The sequence below is a fragment of the Quercus suber genome, unplaced genomic scaffold, assembly GCF_002906115.3.
Source record: "Quercus suber isolate HL8 unplaced genomic scaffold, Cork oak 2.0 scaffold_2, whole genome shotgun sequence".
Classification (NCBI taxonomy): domain Eukaryota; kingdom Viridiplantae; phylum Streptophyta; class Magnoliopsida; order Fagales; family Fagaceae; genus Quercus; species Quercus suber.
Genome location: NW_027069469.1, coordinates 3,979,114 through 4,001,355, shown reverse-complemented (window position 1 = coordinate 4,001,355; position 22,242 = coordinate 3,979,114). Strand labels below are relative to the sequence as shown.

At 37.1% G+C, this 22,242-nt stretch overlaps 1 protein-coding gene across 1 annotated transcript; it reads right to left on the bottom strand.

The window, feature by feature from the left end:
* Positions 1 to 417: 417 nt before the first annotated feature.
* LOC112040578 (borneol dehydrogenase, mitochondrial) lies at positions 418 to 1,474 on the bottom strand. The gene is made up of 2 exons (XM_024073469.2): positions 1,437 to 1,474; positions 418 to 1,222 (listed from the first exon to the last, which is right to left on the bottom strand). Exons 1-2 carry the CDS (start codon positions 1,472 to 1,474, stop codon positions 451 to 453), a joined length of 810 nt encoding a protein of 269 aa, XP_023929237.1. The 3' UTR covers positions 418 to 450.
* Between the last annotated feature and the right edge of the window lie 20,768 nt (positions 1,475 to 22,242).

The window sequence follows — 22,242 nt, the reverse complement described above, 5'->3', positions numbered from 1 at the left end:
GTATCTAAGTTTTGATCTAACTTCACATAAATTGTCTTGCCCAAAACACAATCACAGGAGTAAAAAATGAATTCCCTAGTCAGAAGTCACAATGTTATTTGCAAATTCAACATCACTAGGAAGCCATCCCACCTTGCTATATTTTCCTTGCCAGAGGCAATTGAAGTTCGATTTTCTTGGTTATGGGATAGACATCTTCACATAAACTTAGACAAGTAGGTAACACTCTAGAATCCTTCATTGAAAAAATTGAAATAAAGAAATACAAATGATTTATTATATAAAATAAAGGAAGAGCCTATGAACATCAGCATAGTGCTTGTAAAGAGGCTAATTTTATTTAAAATCTTTCTGCAAGCACTAAATAAATACATGGGAGATTTATTATAGCCTCGCAAACATTCATTTTTGGTCCAATTTCCGGTGCATTTAAACTTCCCATTTTATTCTTTATTGTGGATACATACAAAAACCTGAATTCACAATGTTAAAGCCTCCGTCTAGAACAAGATTATGTCCACTCACATATTTTGAGTCATCACTTGCAAGAAAGAGTGCAACGTCAGCCACATCCTCTGGCTTGAGAAATTTACCCTTGAGGTTGGAGTAAAGACGAGAAGCTCCATCCTCATCCAGATTCATTCCATCCTTTGCCATTTGTGTAAGAACAACGTAGGGTGACACATTGTTCACACGGATGCCAAAATGTCCAAGCTCCACTGCTGTATTTTTCATTAATCCATCCATAGCATGTTTTGAGCTTGTGTAGGCATGCGGTCCAACTGCTCCTATGATTGAGCATACGCTAGCAGTATTGATTATACTGCCTTTGCGAGCCGGGATCATCACACGGGCTGCATGTTTGGTACCAAGGAAAGCACCTACCACATTGATTCTTAGCACATGCTCAAAATCAGCCTGGGTGTTGTCAAGGATGTTGTATTTGACTTCTCCACTAATACCAGCATTGTTATGCATAATGTCTAGCTTGTCGTACGTGGAAACAGCATGGTTAACAGCATTTTCCACGTCAGTTTCCTTGGAGACATCACAATGGACGAAGGTCGTGGATTGAGGATTTAGTTCTTTGCATATAGAGTGACCCAATTCATCTTGGATGTCTGCGATTATAACTTTAGCTCCATGTTTGGAGAATAGTCTTGTAGTGGATGCACCAATGCCGCTAGCCCCACCGGTAATTAGTGCTACTTTTCCTTCTAGCCTGACACATTTTTACAAGATATTATCTCTCACTTTTATTAGTAAACAATTTGGATATGAGGCGTCAGTTTGTAAAAGTTATGTTGTAAAATTTGTATTATCCCTAAAATTATTGATACAAAAATTATTTAGGTGGAGAGAGGATTTTTTTCACAAAATATTGTTCTTTAACAAATTAAACATGTAGTGGCAAGATAACAAATAAATTTTATTACCTTCTTGCTTCCGGTGGGAGTACTGAGAAACTTCCCATGGTCGATGGAGTTAGAATGTGTTGGAAAAATGAAAATGAAACCTAAAGACTATCGCTAAATCTATTTGTGATCTCTCCTCTAATGTAAGATGTAACGAACATATATAGAGGCAATGTCAGACCCCCTGCATTCCCAAAGTGTGACATAATAACTGTTTGTTTACTTCAAACAGCATTGCTTCCCACAAGAATCGATTCACATCAATTTTGACTAATTTGGGCCATTTATTTGACTTATTATATCAAGGTTTGCATCATTGTCATTGCTGCGAGAGACTAATTTTAGTTCCAGCTTTTCATAATTATCTACACAGTCAAGGACATTTACTATCTTTTGCTTGATTGGATATGTTTGTATCAAAACATTTCTCTCAGTATCTATCATACCCCCAGGTAAGTGTGGCAATTTTTATCCATATTTATGAACCCACCCATTATCCACATAATTTGAATAAGTCTTTACTCAATCCATTTGAATATTTGAATTAAATGGGTAAAGATCCATTAGGTTATTTAATCTATATATATATATATATATAACTAGAGTCTTTGACTTAGACACTTTTTTGAGCTCCCACATTTTTACATATCAGCATTATTTTAATAAAAAAACAAAAATTCTGATTTTATATAATTTATTAGGCCCAAGGGAAATTCAGCTACTAAGTAGTATTATATAAATAAATCTCTTAAAACCTAAACCTAAACCTGAACGTAAGGAGTAAGGCACCGCATAAAGCAAACATCAAAGTGAGGGGAAAAACTCCTTCAATTCAATTTTCTTTTTTCAATCACCAGGTTTCAATGTCTCTGTAATTTTCTTTTTTCAATCCCCAGGTTTCAATGTCTCTGTAATTTTCTTTTTTTAATCAATGTTTTTCAGATTCATGGTGATGGGGTTGGCCTCTCTGTACAAAGATACTGATTTTTGTGATTATGTGAAAAGGACTTTGGGTGTTCTAAATAACTGTGATCAATTGTTTAGTTCTTGAGTTTGAAAATTTTATATTTTGTTTGTTTTGCTTCTGTTTCGTAAACATTGCCTGCCAAAATCTATTTTGTATTTTTCAATGACTTCTTCGGGTTGCCTTTTCAATGGGTCTGTTGAGTGGACTCATAATCTCAATGATTTTCTATAGATTATGCTATCTTGCCGTGTTTTCTGTTCTTTTGTAGCATGCAGCTTATCCAAATTTGGACAGTAACACTTCTTTCTTTGGTGTTCATGATGGTCGTGGAAGTTAGCATATGGCTTTTATTTATTTTTCCATATTTTCCTCCAATCTCATTACAAATTTCTTCCAATTAAAGTTCCTTTTCAAATTGAAGTTTCTGCCCTTTTTTTGTTGGTGTTGGCATCTTTTTGGGAATTAATACTAAAAAGGATAAAATTAAAGAAGACGGGTTCATTCACTTAAGCCTGCCATAGGCAACGGTACTGAAATAATAAATAATCAAAACGAAAGGGGTAAGACAACGGATCAATATACCGGATGGAAAATAAGTGAAACGGGTGGATCCTCAATTGTGGACGAATTTTGGATGGATGGACACAGGAACTTCTAGGTTGGAGATCTTGTCTTAAGAAAGGTGATGGGTGCCACAAAAGACACCTCCCAGGGGAAGCTAGGACCTAACTAGGAAGGACCATACAAAATTGCATCATGGCATAAGAAGGGAACCTACCACCTGGAGACACTGGATGGGCAAAAGTTGCATCACCCATGGAACAGGGAGCACCTAAAGAAGTACTAACAATAGATAGTGACACAAAAAAGGACACTCCTTATTTTCAGTTTACTTCTTTTTAGTTAATTTTTACTAATTACAGTACTTTTAAGCCCGAACGGCAGTTTTTTTTTTTTTTTTTTTTTTTAAGAATAATATCTTCACATATTTATCACATAATAAGAGGAGTTTATTCAAAAATATCATGAACATGTGTGCATCTCTACAAAACCATGTCTACAACCAATTTCTTAAGTGAACAGGATGCCTTGCAACTTGTTAAAGTCCCTAAGCGGACGGATTCACCAAGGAGTGAGTTGGAAATTATTAGGTCCAAGAGTGGACGGACTTATCCCAAGGGATGAGTTAAAAATTATAGTCCATAAGTGGACGGGTTCATCCCAAGGGGTGATCTAAAATTATAATTCCATAAATAGATGGGTTCATCCCAAGGGAAGAGTTGAAATTATAAGTCCACAAGTGGACGGGTTCATCATAAGGGATGAATCTAAGGAAAACAAGCCCACAAACGAACAGGTTCATCCCAAGGGATAAGTTAAAACTATAAGTCCATAAGTGGACAAGTTCATTATAAGCGATGAATCTAAAGAAGACAAGTCCACAAAGGGACTAGTTCATCCCAAAGGATGATAAAAAAATCATGTCCATAAGAGGACATGATCATCCCAAGGGGGCGATTAAAAAAATTATCAAACCCACAATTGGACGGGCCCACTCCAAGGGGGTAATATAAATATTATGAAGTCCATAAAAAAATAGGTGGATGGGTTCACCACAATAATAGGAATTTTTCAAAGATGCCGCGTGTGCTGTCTATATTTCTACTTGAAAGTCCAAAAATGGACAGATCTATCCTATGGTATCATAGAAATACCAAAATGGACGTGTATATTAAGTTCTCGAATAAATAGTTCCTTAAATGGATGAACAAGAACATATTTTAGAAATCGGAAACATAAAGCAACATATGAATGAACAAAATATAATCGATGGATAAATAAAGATAATAAATAAAAGCCCATAAAAAGGCAAATGTTTACATCTAAAGTCAACGGAAAAAATGGATACAGTTCTTTCAAGTGATCAAAAGTTAATAATTTACAAGTAAAAAAGAAAAAAGAAAAAAGAAATACTACTGAACAGTAGGGGTCCTTTCATTCTTCTCTTCCACAGTCTGATCCCCTTCAAGATGATGGGTAACATCCCCGACAAATTTCCCTTGATCAACTTAAGCAACATCCCTATCACCTTGAGGGTCGGGATTGGTTTCATCAGCAAAAAGCTCGTCGGTTCCTTCGGAGTAGATGGGCTGGGCTAGAGTCTGAGCCTGGGGGTTGATAGAAACGTGTGAAAGGTCTAAGTTAGGGAAAGAGGCTTTAATCTAACGAAAGCAGTCATCAAAACCATCAGCAAAGGAGCCACCAAGATCCTTCAGAAGGGCATCAGAGTCACGATACTCTCGTACCGCATCTTCCTTAGCCTAACGTAGTTGACTTTTTGCCCCTGAGATTTCTCTTTCCTTGTCCTTAAGTATTTCTTTTAGCACCTCAACATGCACCTCCGACTCCTCCCACAACTTCTTTGTTAGGTCCAGCTTGTTAATATAAACCTCTTTCCAGGCCATCAACTCTCGAAGCTCCGTCTCCCTTGCCTCAACCTTCTCCCTTAGACGGCCCAACCTTTCATCATAAGCAACACCTATAAGAATCCAAAAACACTAGTTAGAGTAAGGAATAAGACAACAAGACAGATAAAAGAAAAAGGACGGATATATACCTTAGCCAAGCTAAAGAGACCCGTTTGCCCCATAGCCTCGGTGGCATGGTTGCCCAGGTCTTCATAATCTTCATCCTTGATGATTGAAGAAATTTGTTTGAGGGTGTACTGGGAGTCTTCACGGAGGAGGACGATAGGATTCTTGGTAACAGGACCCTCACTAGCCATCAAGCCTTTCCCTTTTCCCGAACCAAGCTTGGGGGGCAACTTGCTGGTAGTAGGTGTCTCACCAACCATGCACTGATCCCGTCATCACCTTGGGCTTCTTAGGCTGATGGTCCACTTTTTCAAATGGGTTTCTTTTTGTGGACGAGTTAGCCATACCCGTCACCATAGAGGCAGGCTTCCCTCCTATTTCTTCCTGGCAGCAGCCTGCTGCTTGATGTAAGCCCTCCTCCTGCTATCTTCCATTTCTGCATAAAGATGGATGCATAATAGTTATACAAACTACTAAATGTCAAAAAAGAAAGCAAGTAAGGATGGCGGACTTACGTTTGCGCACTTGGCTATCGTAGCGATGAGCAGCTGCTATGGGTTCAAGATCATCACAGTACCAATGGAGAGTGTCCAAGGTAACTAGCTGTGCCCACGTTCTTTCTGACAACTTGATCTTAAATATCTGCTCAAGGAAACTCCACTGTTCAAGTGTAACCTTTGGACAGTTCTGAGCTGCAATAGGAGACTGTTAGAACATTATGTGAAAAAATGAAAAGAGATTTCATACAGATGGACACCTACTAGACGGGGGCATTATACCCCAAGTCTTGTCCACTGGCATGTACTCTTGGTCGTCTAGGTGACAAATCCAATCGTCCCCTTAAAGGAAGAAGTACCGACTCTTCTAGTTTCTGATGGAGTTGGGGGTCTCACACACTAACCTAAGGGTCAATTTCCTTGGGAAAAAGCTATATATGCCCTTAGATTGGGCTATTTTGGATGGACGGTAGCAGTGGAAGAACTCCTCCACCGTCATCCTGCGTGCCCCATTAGATAACACACCGTATAAAACTTCAACACCTAGGAAGACTCTCCAAGCGTTCAAAGAGATTTGGGTGACAGCCAGTCCAAGGTACTGAAGAAGACAACGGTGAAGAGCACTTAAAGGGAATCTAAGCCCAGCCTTTAGCATTTGCTCATACACCCTGATGTCCTCAACATCTTTGTAGTAGCACTTTTCAAACTTGAAAGGTAGACAGATAGGGATGCCGACGGGAATCTGATGTTTTCCCCTAAGGGTTTCAAAATGTTTTTTCTTTATGGTAGAGTTAAAATCATTCACTGTCCACAATGGAAGGAGTATGAACTGCCTAAGACCATTAGGGCCTATAATGGATTGGATTGGGGGCTCATCATTGCCTATGTCTTCATCCTCATTTGAGTTACTTTCTGGTCTGTTTACATCCAAATCATTATCCTCATCCGTGGAAGGTGAGTTGGCGGACGGGACCCTTTCATCAGAAAAAGAGGTGTGAAGGTCGTCCTGACCTAATGGATACACCTCATCATAGCCAGCTCCCTCGCGGACACATGATTATTCACTTGACGCACTAGACATCTGTAACCTACATGTGACAGATAAACCCTAAGACTCTGGCAGGTCTACATAAACGACAGGTATGCAAAAATTTAAATAAATGTCAAAGGTGTAGCTAACAATGGCACCAAGTAGATGGTATGCTGTTTTGATAAATAGGACAGTTGCGCTCTGGTTGTAAATTTGTTATGAAAAGTGAAAATGAAAGGTAAAGAAGCATGTATATATAGAGGGAACGGCACGAAAGACGAAGGGACGCTTCAGTCAGAGTGATTAACCACTAAAAACGTGCCACGTGCCCCTACAGCATTTATGGTCCTAAGCTAGCCTGTCAATCAAAGCACGTTTTTTAGTGGCTAAGTTAGACCGTCACTCCACGGGTCCTTGTATGAAAGAAGGTGACAGACCCATAGAGTGAAGGGACTACTGATGAGGATAAAATCAATGAAGATAGGTTCATTCACTTAAGCTTGCCATAGGCAACGGTACTGAAATAATAAATAATAAAAAAGAAAGGGGTAAGACGACGGATCAATATATTGGTCGGAAAATAAGTGAGACGGGTGGATCCTCAATTGTGGACGAATTCTGGATAGATGGACACAAGAGGGTTGATAAAGAAGCCACATGGCATCTAAATGGCTTAAGTAGTCTCCAAGAAACCCTAAATAGAAATGTCTTGCACCCTATGATTAACCCTGGTCAATGGAATCCCAACATGGGAAGACTCCCGCAAAATACGTGCATTTATGAGGATCTTCCTCGTAAGGAAACATCTTCCTAAGTAAGAAACGAAGGTCGGTTCCAAACTACTATAAAAACCCAAAGCCCTCAGAAAATAAGGTACACAAAATTTACCCCAATTTGACACTCTAGAGTTGTGAAAAATTCTCTAACTTAACCTTCGGAGGGTATTTGGCCGGTATCACACTGGTATTTTTGTAAAGTATTCTTCTTTGTTTTTGTTTCACAGGTGTTGTCTCTAACACGTGAGGACTATGTGACTTACTGACAATTTTTGGCATCATCAAATACATTCTTTTGGGCGATATTTAGATTTGCTTAGGATTCTTAATTCATTTGCTTAGGAATCTAGATTCATATATGGGGTCTTGGTTGCCTATGTTGAAATGCTAAAATTGTTTGGATTCAATAATAGTTAGGAAAAATTGAGAAAATGAATTCATAAAGTGCCGAATTGTAGGAAGAGTAGTAGCACTCACAAAAGAAACTTGACACTACAAAACAATAATAATAATATAAGAATTATTATTATTATCATGGGAACGCCACCAATAATTTAATTCACAAATTATTTTTTGAGAATAACCTTATACTTATTGAAACCTAATGCAATATATGATATTTAAAATAATAGTTACATAACAAATATACGCATATTCTTACTAAAATATATGTATAAGCTATTTTTGTTAGTTAAGGTTTCATATTCGTATATAAACAAATACTATAATACGTATGATACATATACCTATAATTGTTACAATATAGGGCTTGAGGAAGAGAATTAGACATATTATTCAAGGTTTCCCAACATTAATTCCAACAATAATCCTGATTTAGGTTTTATAAAGGAAAATAGGGTGAGTTGTTTATCACGCACGCATGAGGAAGAGAATCAGATCATGATTCATGACGACATTAGAGGCACTTATTTTATTTTTATTTTTTTTTAAATCAGAGGCTAATTTGAATTAAGGAGACCTTTACTTCGTTCTTTCCAATAGGTATACCATGCACCAAATCCTATAAGTATTTGGCCTGAAATAATACGTATTTGACAATTTATGATACATATTCTCCTTGCAAAAATTATTACATATTCTAAAGTTTGGTGGAAACTAGAAAATATGCATATGTAGATATGGCTCATGTATGTTTCTTTTTAAATTTTGAAAATATGTCATGTCTTGCCTTATATTGTGAATGTAATTTTTGCAAAGTTATAAGGACTATTATTTTGAAAGTAACCTATTTTTCTCTTATATTTCTCTATTGTGTGCGTGTGTGTAGATATATTATATTATTCTTCTTTGTTTCAATAATTTCTATTAGGTTCTAAAGAGAACTAATGTATTTAGAACTCTAATGTGTAATGTTGTCAAATCATGATCAAAACAGTTGTTAGTCTTGTTTAGACTTACTCAAAGTGTGTGCGTTGTATGTAAAGTTGGAATCGAGTGGTTGCAAAAGTATTAGTGACTTTCGGCCTGACTCGATCAATCGAAGCTTAAACTCGATCGATTGAATATCAGGCAGAATGTTTTTTTTGCAGAATTCCAACTCAACTCTAGCTCATTAAAACGTTTAGGGTTTTATCTAGGTATATAAAGCAAACCCTAGCCACATTTTAGATGTTGCTCATATTGCTGTTTGTGTGAATCTCTTGTGAGATCTGAGAGGTGTTTGCCTTCACACAAGCTTAGGATTATCAAGAAGGAGATTTCTTCAAGAGCTTGATGATCATTCAGTTGCTGTCACAAGAGCTTAAAGATACACAAGCAGGTGTGCTTGTACTTGCTGGAGAATCCAAGAAAGAAGGAGTCCATGGTTTCAGAGCTTACATGTGGTCGTATCAGTAAGTTTTCTACTAGTGGGTAGCAATAGGATGTTAGTGGTCTAAGTCGCCATTGTAAAACTTCGATTCTTTCATAGTGAATTCAGGTTTACCTTGAGGATAGCTAAGTTAAATCCTTCTCATGTTTTTTACTGGTTTGGTTTTCTTGGGTCATCGTATCATTGTGTTATTTATTTTTCCACTACTATGCATGATATGATTGTTTGATTGTGATAACCTAGATATGAAATTTGGACTAAGTAATAACTTGGCTTGTTAACTAGGTTAATCCAATTGCGTTTTAAGGGGTCTAAAAACAAACAAGTAGTATTAGAGCAGGTAGCTCTTTTGTTTTAGATCTTTTGATCTAAGAGCTAATCCTTGACCCCTATTGTCATGGATAATTTGAAGTATCTTTCTGATCATGTTTCTTCTCAAGTTTCTGTTCTAATCATGTTTCTTCTCAAGTTTCTGTTGATTTTATTGATGCCTGTGAAACTCTCCGTAAGGAATTATTGAAATCTATGAAAATTGCTAAGAAATTCAAGGAAGAGTTAAAATTAGCTAATCTTGAAAAAGAGGAATTGGTTGTTAGATTAGATGAATCTAATAAAAAGAATGAATTTTTGAGAAATCAAATTTCCTTTCAAGATGAGAAGATGAAAAGCTTGGAAGCAGAGTTAGTTGAATCTAAAGCTAAAATCGAAAATTTGACTTGTACCAAGTCTGCTGTTGATAACAAAAGTGTTTCTATTTCTCTTAAACCTAAAGCTGAAAAAGTTTATATTCCTCCTTTCAAGATGAATAATAAATAAAAGGCTTATTTTGCTAGGTTAGACAAAAGTAAAAGTTCTGATGTAGACACTGAAGTTTCTAAACATATGTCTAAACCTACTGTTATAGAGCATAATAGATCTGTTTATGTGCCTACATGTCACTTTTGTGGTGTTGTTGGTCATATTAGACCAAATTGTTCTTTGTTGAGGCAAAAACCAAAGATCTGAGACTAGATTTGTTGTTAGGAATACTGATGTTCCTAAATTTGTTCATGTTTGTCACTTTTGTGGTGTCTTCGGTCACATTCGTCCTAATTGTCATAAATTAAAATTTAAAAATTATGTATTTCAATCTAGGATATATGATGATATTTCTCTTGCCATAAGTCCAAATAAATTGTTTCATATGCTTTTGAAAAATTTAAGCTTGTTGGCTTGTGAAAGGAAATTACAGGATTTTAGTCTTTCTCGGAAGATTGGTGTAATTCCTCAAATACACTCTGCTTCACATGGATTTTCACCTACAAAGCCGAATACTCGTGCTATATGGGTGAGAAAAGACTTGCTAAGGTGAGTGTTGTTTACTTGTCACTGATTTAATTCTTTCAATTATTTGTGGATATGTTTTGTTTCTTTTTTTGTTGTTTTATTTTTTTAGTTTTTTTTTTATCCAAAAACGTTGAAAAATTTTCAAAAAGAAAAAAATATTTTATTTTGTGTCTTGTTTTATTTTTCGTGAGGAATACATAAATTATGATATCTCTCTCTTGACTTAGAACATGCTTGACATTGTGGAGAAATTTGAATAGTATGTGTTATATAAGTGCTAAGCTATTTTTGATTTTGTGTGAGTATGTACTAGTTTTTACATGTACTCAAGGGTTAATTAAGAAATTAATATTTCTTGTTTGTGTACCCTTTATGACTTAGTTAAGCACTGTCATGCATTGCATTTGCATTTTTAACCATTTAACATAATGTATGCCTTTTTGTTCTTGGTCATAATTTTTCTAAACCAAAAAGATTTTTGTGTTTTGTATTATATTTCTTGGATTTATAATCAATGTTGGCCATATTATCTTTACATAACATGTTTATGTACCTTGTTTAGCTCGGATAAGCTTATTTATTGCACTTTACTAGTTTGAGTTTTGTAGTGCATATTGTGTAGGAAGATGTTTATAGTTTTTGATCACTTTGTCTTGATCTTGAAGTCACATGCCTTTGATTGTCGGGCTTGATAAATAACCATCTCACCACTGTTAACTAGCCAATCATGAATTCCTTAGTGCATATCATAAGATTTTGTAATCGAGAAAGTATAGCACATGTACAAAAACAACATAAGGTGTAGCCTCAGTTTAAATGCTTAAAATTGGTGTGTACATTATTGAATTTAAAGTTAAATCAAACAACTAAAATTGGTGTGTACATTATCCCGGATATTTTAATAAGTTTCTGCTCAATTAAAATTGGTGTGTACAATATGAGGCAAATCAAGAAACTTACATGATTACAAACTTATGATCTAGGAGATGTGGGAGTTATATGATGTAACTCTTTAGCTAATAGTCTCTTTTAAATTCTATGTGATGAATTTTGTAGGCTTTGTGCTTGATTTCTATTTACATATCACCTCACATGTATCTCAAGTTTTTGCTAGTTACACACACTATACAAGTTACTCTTTGCTAAACTTTGTACATGTTATTGAGTGTGATTTTGGTTTGGCTAACCAAGTTTGAAAATTTCTTGAATTTTATGCAAAACATATTTGAAGTTTGATAATTTAAGGAAAATTGATTGAAAATCTTGATTTTGGAAGATCTTGGTTAAATTCAAAGGTTTTTTGAAAAACTTTTCATCTCATACTCATGCATTTTATTCATAAAATATTGCGCTTTGAGGAGTTTCTGCATTAAAATGACTAAAATAACCCCTGAAACCTAAAAAAAAATGACCAAAATACCCCCTAAACCTAAAAAAAATTATCGAAATATCCCCTAAAACCTAAAAATTACCAAAATACTCTTGAAACCTAAAATATGACTAAAATACCCCCAAAACCTAAAAAATGACTGAAATATCCCCAAAACCTATAAAATGACCAAAATACACTGGAACCTAAAAAATTACCGAAAAACCCCCGAAACCTAAAAATCACCAAAATATCTCTTAAACCTAGAAAATTACCGAAATAGCCCCAAAATTTGAAAATTACCGAAATACCCCTAAAACCTAAAAAATGATAGAAATACCCTCGTAACCTAAGAAATGACCGAAATACCCTTACACTCTAAAAAATGACCAAAATAACCTTGAAACCTAAAAAATAACTAAAATTCCCTTAAAACCTATAAAATGACTGAAATACTCTTAGAATCATTAATTTGTCAAAAATACCCTCAAAACATCCAAAATACACCAAACCTCTATTTTGGTAATTTTAGATATTTTAGGTGTATTTTGGTCATCTTACAGGTTTAGAGGTATTTTGGTCATTTTAAAGTTTTCAAGGGTATTTTGCTCATTTTAAATATTTTGAGGGGTATTTTGGTTGTTTTAGAGGCTAAGGGCTATTTTGGTCGTTTTACATGTTTTGAGGTATTTTTGAGGTTTTAGGTTATTTTAGTCATTTTAGTGGTTTTTGGTGTATTTTGGTCATTTTAAAGGTTTAGGGGTATTTTGGTCAATTTATTTTTTAGTTTTAGGGTGTATTTTTGTCATCTTATAGGTTTTAGGGGAATTTTTGTCATTTTATGGGTTTCAAAAGTATTTTGGTCATTTTTTAGATTTTAGGGGTATTTTGGTAGTTTTTAAGTTTTAAGGGTATTTCGGTCATTTTTTAGGTTCATGGGGCATTTTGATCATTTTAGTGGTTTTTGAGCATATTTTTGGATGTCCAAGGGTATATTAGTAATTTTCGAAGTGTAGGGGTATTTGGGTTATTTTGGGTATTTAAGGGTATTTTGGTAATTTTGGAGGTCAAGAGGGTATTCAAGTAGTTTTTAAGGTGAAAGGTATCAACTAAGTATAGCATGTCCTTGGTTCTCATCCACAACTTGATCACATCCAAGGAAAACCACAACAAAATGACAAAACACATGAACAAGACCCTTCATTAAGAATAACAGGATCCGCCAAAAAGGACTCGTCCATGGACGACCATGTTATAAACGACCCTACCCATAGACGATCAAATTGTACTTGGTAAATTCTACAAGAAATTCTCCAAAGGTTATACATAAGTAAAACATGACGTGTTGCTTGGTACGTGGAAGGAATTCTATACACCTCGTTCCACATACTCCATTTTCTTCATTAACCACCAATATCACCCACGATGGTGATTAATACCAAACAAGTAGACCGACGTCAAACTCTCTATAAAAGGAGCAGGTCCTATCTATCAAAGGTAAGTTTTAACCATTCACTATTTTCCATTTTTGTGTCCTAAAGAGAAAACTAACTTAACCTTCGAAGAGTCCTTGGTCGGGTTACATTGGTCACTTTTGATAGTTCTTTCTTTCTTTTCAAGATTCATAACCATCACCAAAGTCCAAAACATTCCAGCCTATTGATTTTCAAGCATCATCAGTTGACGTCGTTTGTAGGGAAGAAAAAAATTTCTTAGTGTTAACTTCTTTGCCCTTTCCAAGAGAAAAAGACTACATGGCTCGAACTAGATTAATGGCCACCAGTCCAGGACACCAGGAGAGTGGAAATGCCACTAGTCACCCAAATCATGCGCCGCCACCCCTCCACCTCATGACCGTACAACAATAGTTACAGTCCATGGCAATAGCAACAGTAGAACTGACACAACAGAACCAAGAGTTAACTTGAGAAGTTAATAGACAACGTCATCAATAGCATGATGGAGAACGAAGTCAAAATGTAGAGAACAAAGAGACTAATAATAATGCTGAAGGAGATCAATCCAAAGGCACTGTCACTCGTAAAGTACCATAGTTGGAGAGGGAGATGGACCAGATGAAAAGAGCCATGGAAGAGATGAAGGATTCCATGAGAAGAGCAAACCATGTGGATGATCTCATCCATAAGACTGATTCCCCCTTTATTGCATCCATCACAAGTCATCCCTTACCGTCCAAATTCAAGATGTCTACCCTGTACTCATATGATGGGACATGTGACCCTTACGATCACATTGCCATGTTCAAAACAACCATGCATCTCCAAGGTATTCCAGATGAGATCATGTGTAGGGCCTTTCCTACCACCTTGAAAGGCCCAACTAGAGTATGATTATGTAAACTGCCACCAAATACCATAACTTCGTTTCAAGAGTTAAGTAAGTTATTCGTTAACAACTTTGTTGGGGAACAAAGGCAAAAGCGCTCCTCGTCCAGCCTTTTGAATATAGAACAAGGAGAAAATAAAGTCTGTGTACTTTTATTAGCCATTTTAATAAAGAAGCTTTATTGGTGGACGAGATAGATGACAAGATCCTTTTGGCAGCTTTCTACAATGGAGTTTGTTTAGAACTATTCATTCACAAGCTATATGACCAAGAGCCTCAAACAATGTTTGAATTAATACATTCAACCCAAAGTTTCATGAATGTAGAAGACGCAATTATTGCCAAGAAGAAGAAAAAAGGTGAACAACTGGAGAATGTTTATATACACCAGCTAGAGCAAGGTCCTTGTCTAAAGAAAGCCAAAATATAGGAGAAAAGGGATCACAATGGGAAGAAAGCAAGGTCATCTTCAGGATGATATTTTATACTACCTTGAATACTCCGCTTGATCAAGTGTTAATGCAGATCAAAGACGATCCATCCTTGAAATGGCCTGAAAGAATGAAAGGAGATCATAGTAAGCGGAATAAAAGCACGCACTATCGTTTTCATCACAACCATGGACATGACATGGACGAGTGCTATAACTTGAAGCAGCAGATTAAAGCTCTTATTAAGTAGGGAAAGTTAAAGAATTTTCTTGGGCGAGAACACAAGGATGAGAGACAACCAATGAAAGGCAAAGCAAAGGAACCAACACGCCCACCGCTCGGAGAAATAAGGATCATTGTAGAAGGTACATCAACAGGAAGCTTGTTCAAAGCAAAAAAGACCTATCTCAGGGAAGTCCAGAATGTTCAAATATTTGGACGACCATCGAGGATGATCAGAGAAGCTGAACCCGCCATTACTTTTACAGACGAAGATGTAAGATGATTACACCATCCTCATGATGATGCGATTGTCATTACTCTGACAATAGCAAATTATACAACTAGAAGGGTATTAATAGATAATGGGAGTTCAACAGACATCCTCTACTATCCAACCTTCCAGCAGATGAGGATTAACAAAGAATTACTTCGTCCAGTAAACATGCCATTGCTCGGGTTTGGAGGAATAAAGGTTTTACCAGTGGGAACCATCTCTTTACCAGTCGTGGTAGGCTCTTACCCACAACAAATCAATAAGGAAATTGATTTCTTTGTTGTAGATTGTTCATCTTCATATAATGCCATTATTGGATGACCAACTTTGAACAATTAGAAGGCTACAACGTCCACTATCATTTATCTATGAAGCTCCCAACGGAGTATGGCATTGGAGAAGTACAAGGAGATTAATTAGCAGCTAGAGAATGTTATCTAGCAATAATAGCCATGGACGAGCAGATGCAAACATTGAGTATTGAAGAAAGAAGATTGTTGGCAGAGCCAATTGAAATGTTGGAAGATGTACTGTTGGATGAGTTCAACCCAAAGAAGTTTGCGAGGATCGGAACAAGTGTGAAGGAGAAGACAAAGCAGGAACTTGTTAGGTTCCTTAAATAGAGTACATATGTTTTTGTTTGGAGCCATGAAGACATGCCTGGGATTGATTCCCGTGTGATTACTCATCATCTAAATGTGTCCCCGTCCTACAAGCCTGTTCATCAAAAGAAGAGGGTGTTCGCCCTGGAATGAGATAATGCCATCAAGGAAGAAGTCCATAAGTTAGTCATCGCGGAGTTCATACGTGAAGTTTATTACCCTAATTAGCTAGCTAATGTAGTAATGGTTAAAAAAGCTAATGGCAAATGGAGGATGTATGTGAACTTCACAAATTTAAATAAGGCCTACCCAAAAGATAGCTATCCTCTTCCACACATTGATCAGTTGGTGGATTCAACAGCTGGACACCAGTTGTTAAGTTTCATGGTTCTCAGGATACAACCAGATTAAGATGGACGAGACAGATTAAGAGAAAACACCATTCATTACAAGCTAAGGTTTGTTTTGTTATAAAGTGATGTCATTTGGCCTGAAGAATGCAGGAGCCACCTACCAGCGGCTAGTTAACCATATGTTTCATCCACAAATTGGGCAAAACGTTGAAGTATATGTGACATGTTGGTAAAGAGCGCGAAGGAGATGCAGCATTTAGACGACCCTCAGAGTTGCATCAGGGAGGAATTAAATCCAAGCAAATGTTCCTTCGGAGTTGCATCAAGGAAATTCATCGGTTTAATGGTTTCCCAGAGAGGAATTGAAGCAAACCCTGATAAGATTCAAGCAATTCTGAACATGGAGCTCCCAAGAAATGTCAAAGACGTCTAAAGCCTTACTGGACGAATAGCTACCCTTAACAAGTTTGTTTTCAAAGCTACTAACAAATGTTTACCATTTTTTAAAGTGTTAAGAAAAGTATTTGAATGGACGGATGAGTGCCAACAAGCATTTGAAGGCTTATCTCGCTTCAATGCCGCTGTAAAGCCCGTCTAAACTTGAAGAAGAATTATATCTCTACCTAGCAGTATCCCCTCATGTAGTAAGTTCAGCATTAATCGAAAAGGAAGGGAGGGGAAGATACAAAAACCCGTTTACAACACCAACAAAGTTTTAAGGGGAGCAGAAGAACAATATCCACCCATAGAGAAGCTTGCATTTTCATTGGTGACAACAACAAGGAAGCTTAAGTCTTATTTTCAAGCTCATGTGATTAACGTCTTGACAGACCACCCACTAAAGAAGGCCATGAACAAGCTAGAGGCCACTGGACAACTAATCCAGTGGGCAGTAGGACTTAGTAAGTTTAATGTGTGATACAAACTAAGAGAAGCAATAAAGGTTCAGGTCCTAGTAGATTTTATTGTTGAATTCACTACTGCTAGTAGTAAGCAAGATGAAGAATAAGGGGCAAGGCAGTGAGTCATCCATATGGATGGCTCATCCACATAGCATGCAGGAGGAATTGGAATAGTCTAATGCTCACCAAAAGGGGATCATTTAGAGTATGCAGTTTGTCTACAATTCTAGACAACCAATAATGAAGCTAAATATGAAGCCCTGCTACTAGTCTTAGAGTTAACTAGATCACTTGGAGTAGACTCTATCCTCGTCCAGGGAGATTCACAGTAAATAATAGGCCAAATAAATGGAACATGTGAAGCTAAGGAGGAACGGATGAAGAAATATTTGGGCAAAGTCAAGCAGTGCATTAAAGGCTTCACAACAGCACAATTTCAACAATTACCAAGAGAGGATAATATGGAAGCTAACATCCTAGCCAAGGCAGCATCTGCAGATGAAGTGATGAGTGATCAAATCAAATCCAGTACATCCCAAGTATTGACATTCCAGAAGTACATCAGATAAATGGAGTATTCAACTGGACCACTCCAATCGTCTCTTATCTTAAAGACGAACTCCTCCCAGAGGATTAAGAAGAAATAAGGAAGCTAAGGGTAAGAGCAACAAGGTTTGTCTTTAAGGACGAGGTGTTATACAAGAGGATTTTTTCTCAACCCTACCTAAGGTGTTTAAATCTAGATGAGTCTCTTTATGTCTTGAGAGACACCCATGAAGGGGCTTATGAAAACTATTCATGGGCTAGATCCCTCTTCTACAAGATGATCCATGCAGGGTATTACTGGCTGTCTATACAAGCAAATGCTAAAGCTTATGTTAAAACATGTGATAAGTGTCAAAGGTATAGCAACTTACCTAGGCCACCATCAGAGTATCTGACTCTAATGGTGGCCCCTTGGCACTTTGCCCAATAGGGACTAGACATTCTGGGTCCTTTTCTCATGGGGACAAGACAGATTAAGTTTTTAATAGTAGGGATTGATTACTTTGCAAAATGGATGGAAGTGGAACTCAAGGTGAGAATCACTGAACGAAATGTTTGCAACTTTGTCTGGAAAAACATAATATGCCACTTTGGAATTCCTATGGTAATTATCTTAGACAACGGATGCCAATTTGATAATACACCCTTTAGAGACTTTTGCGAGCAATTAGGGATCAGAAATCACTATTCCTCACACTCTCATCCACAAGCCAATGGATAAGCTGAAGTTGTAAATCAACCCTTACTAAAGATCATCAAGACCGAACTTGAAGGGGCAAAAGGGATATAGCCGGATGAACTACCTAGTGTCCTTTGGGCATATAGGATGACAATAAGGACTCCAACTAGAGATACTTCTTTTAAATTGGCATATGGAAGTGATGCAGTCATACCTGCGAAAGTCGATCTAACCAGCTACAGGGTGGCTCACTATAATAATGAGGAGAATGAAAAGCATCTTCGTTTAAGCCTTGACCTTGTGGATGAGGTTAGAATGGATGTAGAGCAGAGGGTGGCTCGTTGCAAAAACCTAATGGCAAAGCACCATGATGCACTGGTAAAGCCAAGACAGTTCAACGTTGGAGATCTTGTTCTAAAAAGGGTATCCCTAGCTACTAAGGATCCTGCTCACAGAAAGTTGGGACCCAATTGGGAAGGACTATACAGAGTAATTAACTCAAAAAGACATTGTTTGTGTTATTTGGAGGCTTTGGATGGACAAAGGCTAGAGCACCCATGGAATGTGGAGCATTTAAAGAAGTACTACCAGTGAAGGTGACTCGTCAGAAAGGTTAGCATGGACAAGATTAAGGATTGTGATTTTTAGTAGTTTGTTTATATTATCTTCTAGTGTTTATGTTTTGGAACAATATGTTATGTTTCTAAGTATTTGAATTCCCAAAAAAAGCACTAGCTACTGGCATGTGCTATGGACGATGTCACGAACAAAATCTCTTTGTATATAAAGTAATTTAAATTCCCTAAAAAAGAACTAAGTACTGGCAAGGATGATATGCTCAAGCGATGCAATGTACTAAGATCTTTGATGTCTATAGACGATGTTATGTACAGTTATTGTATATAAAGCAACTTGAATTTCCTAATTTAAGTATATATGATTTTTTGAAATTAACATCAATATGAAACTAAAGACGATTAACATCTCTAGACATAGAGATATATCGTCACAAGCCATCCTTGGTAAAAAAAAGAGGAGGCAACTTGCCATAAAAAGGCAGCAACCAAGGGAAAGAATAAACTTCCCAACTAAAACTCGTCTAAAAAATTAAGGACGAAAGAAAAGCATGCATGCAACATTCCATGGACGACACATCCAACCAATTATATGATCCAAGCTATGAACAAAAAATAACCAAGTGAAATTCCAAAAATAAGTCTAACGACGAGGAATATATAAATATATTTTCCAAAACAAAGTCCTAATTATAGGCGGAAAAAACTTGGAATTGAAATCAATAGTAACAATATGGATAAAAAGATTCATAAATAAAAGGCTAGACAACCATCGCCCAAAAATCTTTAAAGAAAATTAAGCCCAAAAAAACAATTGTATTAAAGCCCGTCTTAAAACATGGACAAGCCAAATGTACTTATGTAAATCTAAATGGTCCAAAACAACGGACCTCATAAAAAAAATTTAAAAAAAAAAAAAAAAAAAACTACTGCAAGAAAAAAGATAAAAGTTTTAAAATTCCTTCATAAACAACTGGGGGGATTTTCTCCGGAATTATGGTTGTCATGAGCAGGCTGTGTTGTAACATCATCTTCAATATTAACATCTTCAGAACGCATCTGGAGGAGAAAGCTTGCAGCACCAATGTTAAGCTTAATACGAAAAAAGTCCACCTCAGGAAAACACTTCATCGCGTCCATGCGGAAATCTTCAAACCCTGCGGCGTAGTTCCTGTCCAAAAGATCAGTGAACTCACTGGACGCTTTAAATTCCTTGATGGCTTCCCCCTTACCCTTCTAAGAAGGATGCAAAGCTCATCATTCTTCTTTTGCAAATGATCAAGACGAGTATCCTTCTCAACAACATTCGCCTTTAGCTCTTCGACGAGATTCCTTAGCTCCTTCACCTCGTCCATAGCCTTAACTACCAACTTAGCTCGACTCCTACAATCCGCCTGCACTTTATGGACCTTTGCCTCCAACTTAACCCTTCCATGGTCCATCTCAATAGCCTGTTGGGACGTTGCCATGAACTTTGACATAACATACAAACCAAATTGGTTGAAAAGATGAGTGGACGAGAATATTAAGTATAAAAGATTCAAGACTCCAAAAAAAAAAAAAAATGTGTACCTTGAAGAGATCATGAACTGTGGAATGTTCAAACTCTTTTAAGGACATGTCATAGCACACAGCGATGTCCTCATCATTCACCACTTGCTGAAACTTTTCCCAGGCAAGATCTTCATTCTTAAGATGAGTCATAGGAATGCTTCTAGGAGGCTTGGACAAAGTAGTTTCAGCAGGCTTGGATGGAGTAACCTTGACAGGGTTGGACGAGTCCAAATTAAGGGCCTACGCAGATGATGGTTTGGTAGATGTAGGAGGAACAACGGAACCAGGCTTGATGACTCCAGGCTTGGACGACCTATGCTTTGACTTCTTGTGGCTTCGCCGGCTTGGAAGACTACCTAAGTCTACAGTCCTGTATAAAGTCTTCTTCTTATCTCCAGCGACTAGATAAGGCTGAGAGTGAGTCTCTTGCATGGTTTCCTCGTCTACCAAGCCCTTCCCCTTATTCTCTTTCATGGTTACCATTCCTATAAAGGAAAATAATGTTAGAGTCTGAGTAAAACAAGTAATGAAGTTTCTAAGAAAAAACTTACATCTACGCGTAGTATGCTCATGAGCTAAGGCTTCAACAAAGGGCTCAGGTCCAAGTTTCCAAATGGCAAGACTATGTAAAGTGACCAACAAATGGAAGCTTCTGTCAATAAACAAACGAGCTTGTTGGATGCACTCAAGATAGAATTTGCTTAAAGAAGGTCGTCTTATAGTTGTAAACAAAAAAAGAAAAGGAAAAAAAAAGGGTTAGACGAATACAACAAAAGATAAAAATAATAATAATAATAATGAGTAGAAAGAGACATACCTTCTAGACGAAGGTTTCCTGTCTTGCCAGTATAGGGAGGAAATGAATCCCTACCTACCTCAACATGGTTCCCAGCCCAAAAACCAGAGACAAAGAAGAACTCCATCTTCCAATTCCTATCAGATGTGAGGAGGGACTTAATTAATCTACAATCTGTGCCCCTAGCTGAAAACTGGTAAAAACCCTGGGATTGGCTAATTTCGGAAGGTTTGTAACAATATAGGAACTCGTCCACAGTAAGAGGACGATTCCCATCAAATACTTCCCTTTATAAAATCTGCATAGAGACAATGAGCCTCCATGCATTGGGATTGAGTTGACAAATTCCTACACCAAACCTAGAAAGTATTTCTCTAGCGAAGGCATTGAGAGGCAACCTAAGTCCTCCCAAAAGATAGGCCTCATATATACCTACACCAAAACGAGGCTCACAACACCGTTCGCCACGGACGGCTAATCGAGGGTTCAACTCGTATGGGATTTGCTACCAACTTCTAAGGGAAGTAAGTCTTTTTTCATCAGTCTTAGAAAAGATACTTACAGCACAACTATAAACTGTTTCTACTTCGTCTGGAGAGGTGGACAGAGGAGCGCTAATGGAGGTACCAGCATGTAACCCAGAGGCCATCCTCATCCTTAACTCCTCTTCGTTTAGAGCCAGGTATCCTCTTCCTCTCTTTTTTAGGTTTTCCTTTAGTTTTTCAAAAATGTTTGAAATTGTAGTCTCTGGACGACAAGGGTCAGAGAAGAAAATTGGAGAAATGTGAAAGGGTAGGAGAGGAATTCTACTATTTATAAGTGACATACCTGGTCACTAGAATAACGAGACCAGCCTAATTCAACCACGTGACACTTCCCTTGAAAAATAAAACGACATGATGGATGAACCTCAAGATCACATCATGTGTAACCATTAAAATAAAATAAAAACAAAAACAAAAAGCGTTAAAACAATAATGACATACAACACAAGGATGAAGGGGCAACTGATGGGAATCAACTAAGTATAGCCCATCCTTGGTTATCATCCACAACTTGATCACATCTAAGGAAAACCACAACAGAATGACAGAATGCATGAACAAGACCCTTCATTAAGAATAACAAGATCCGCCAAAAAAACTCGTCCACGGATG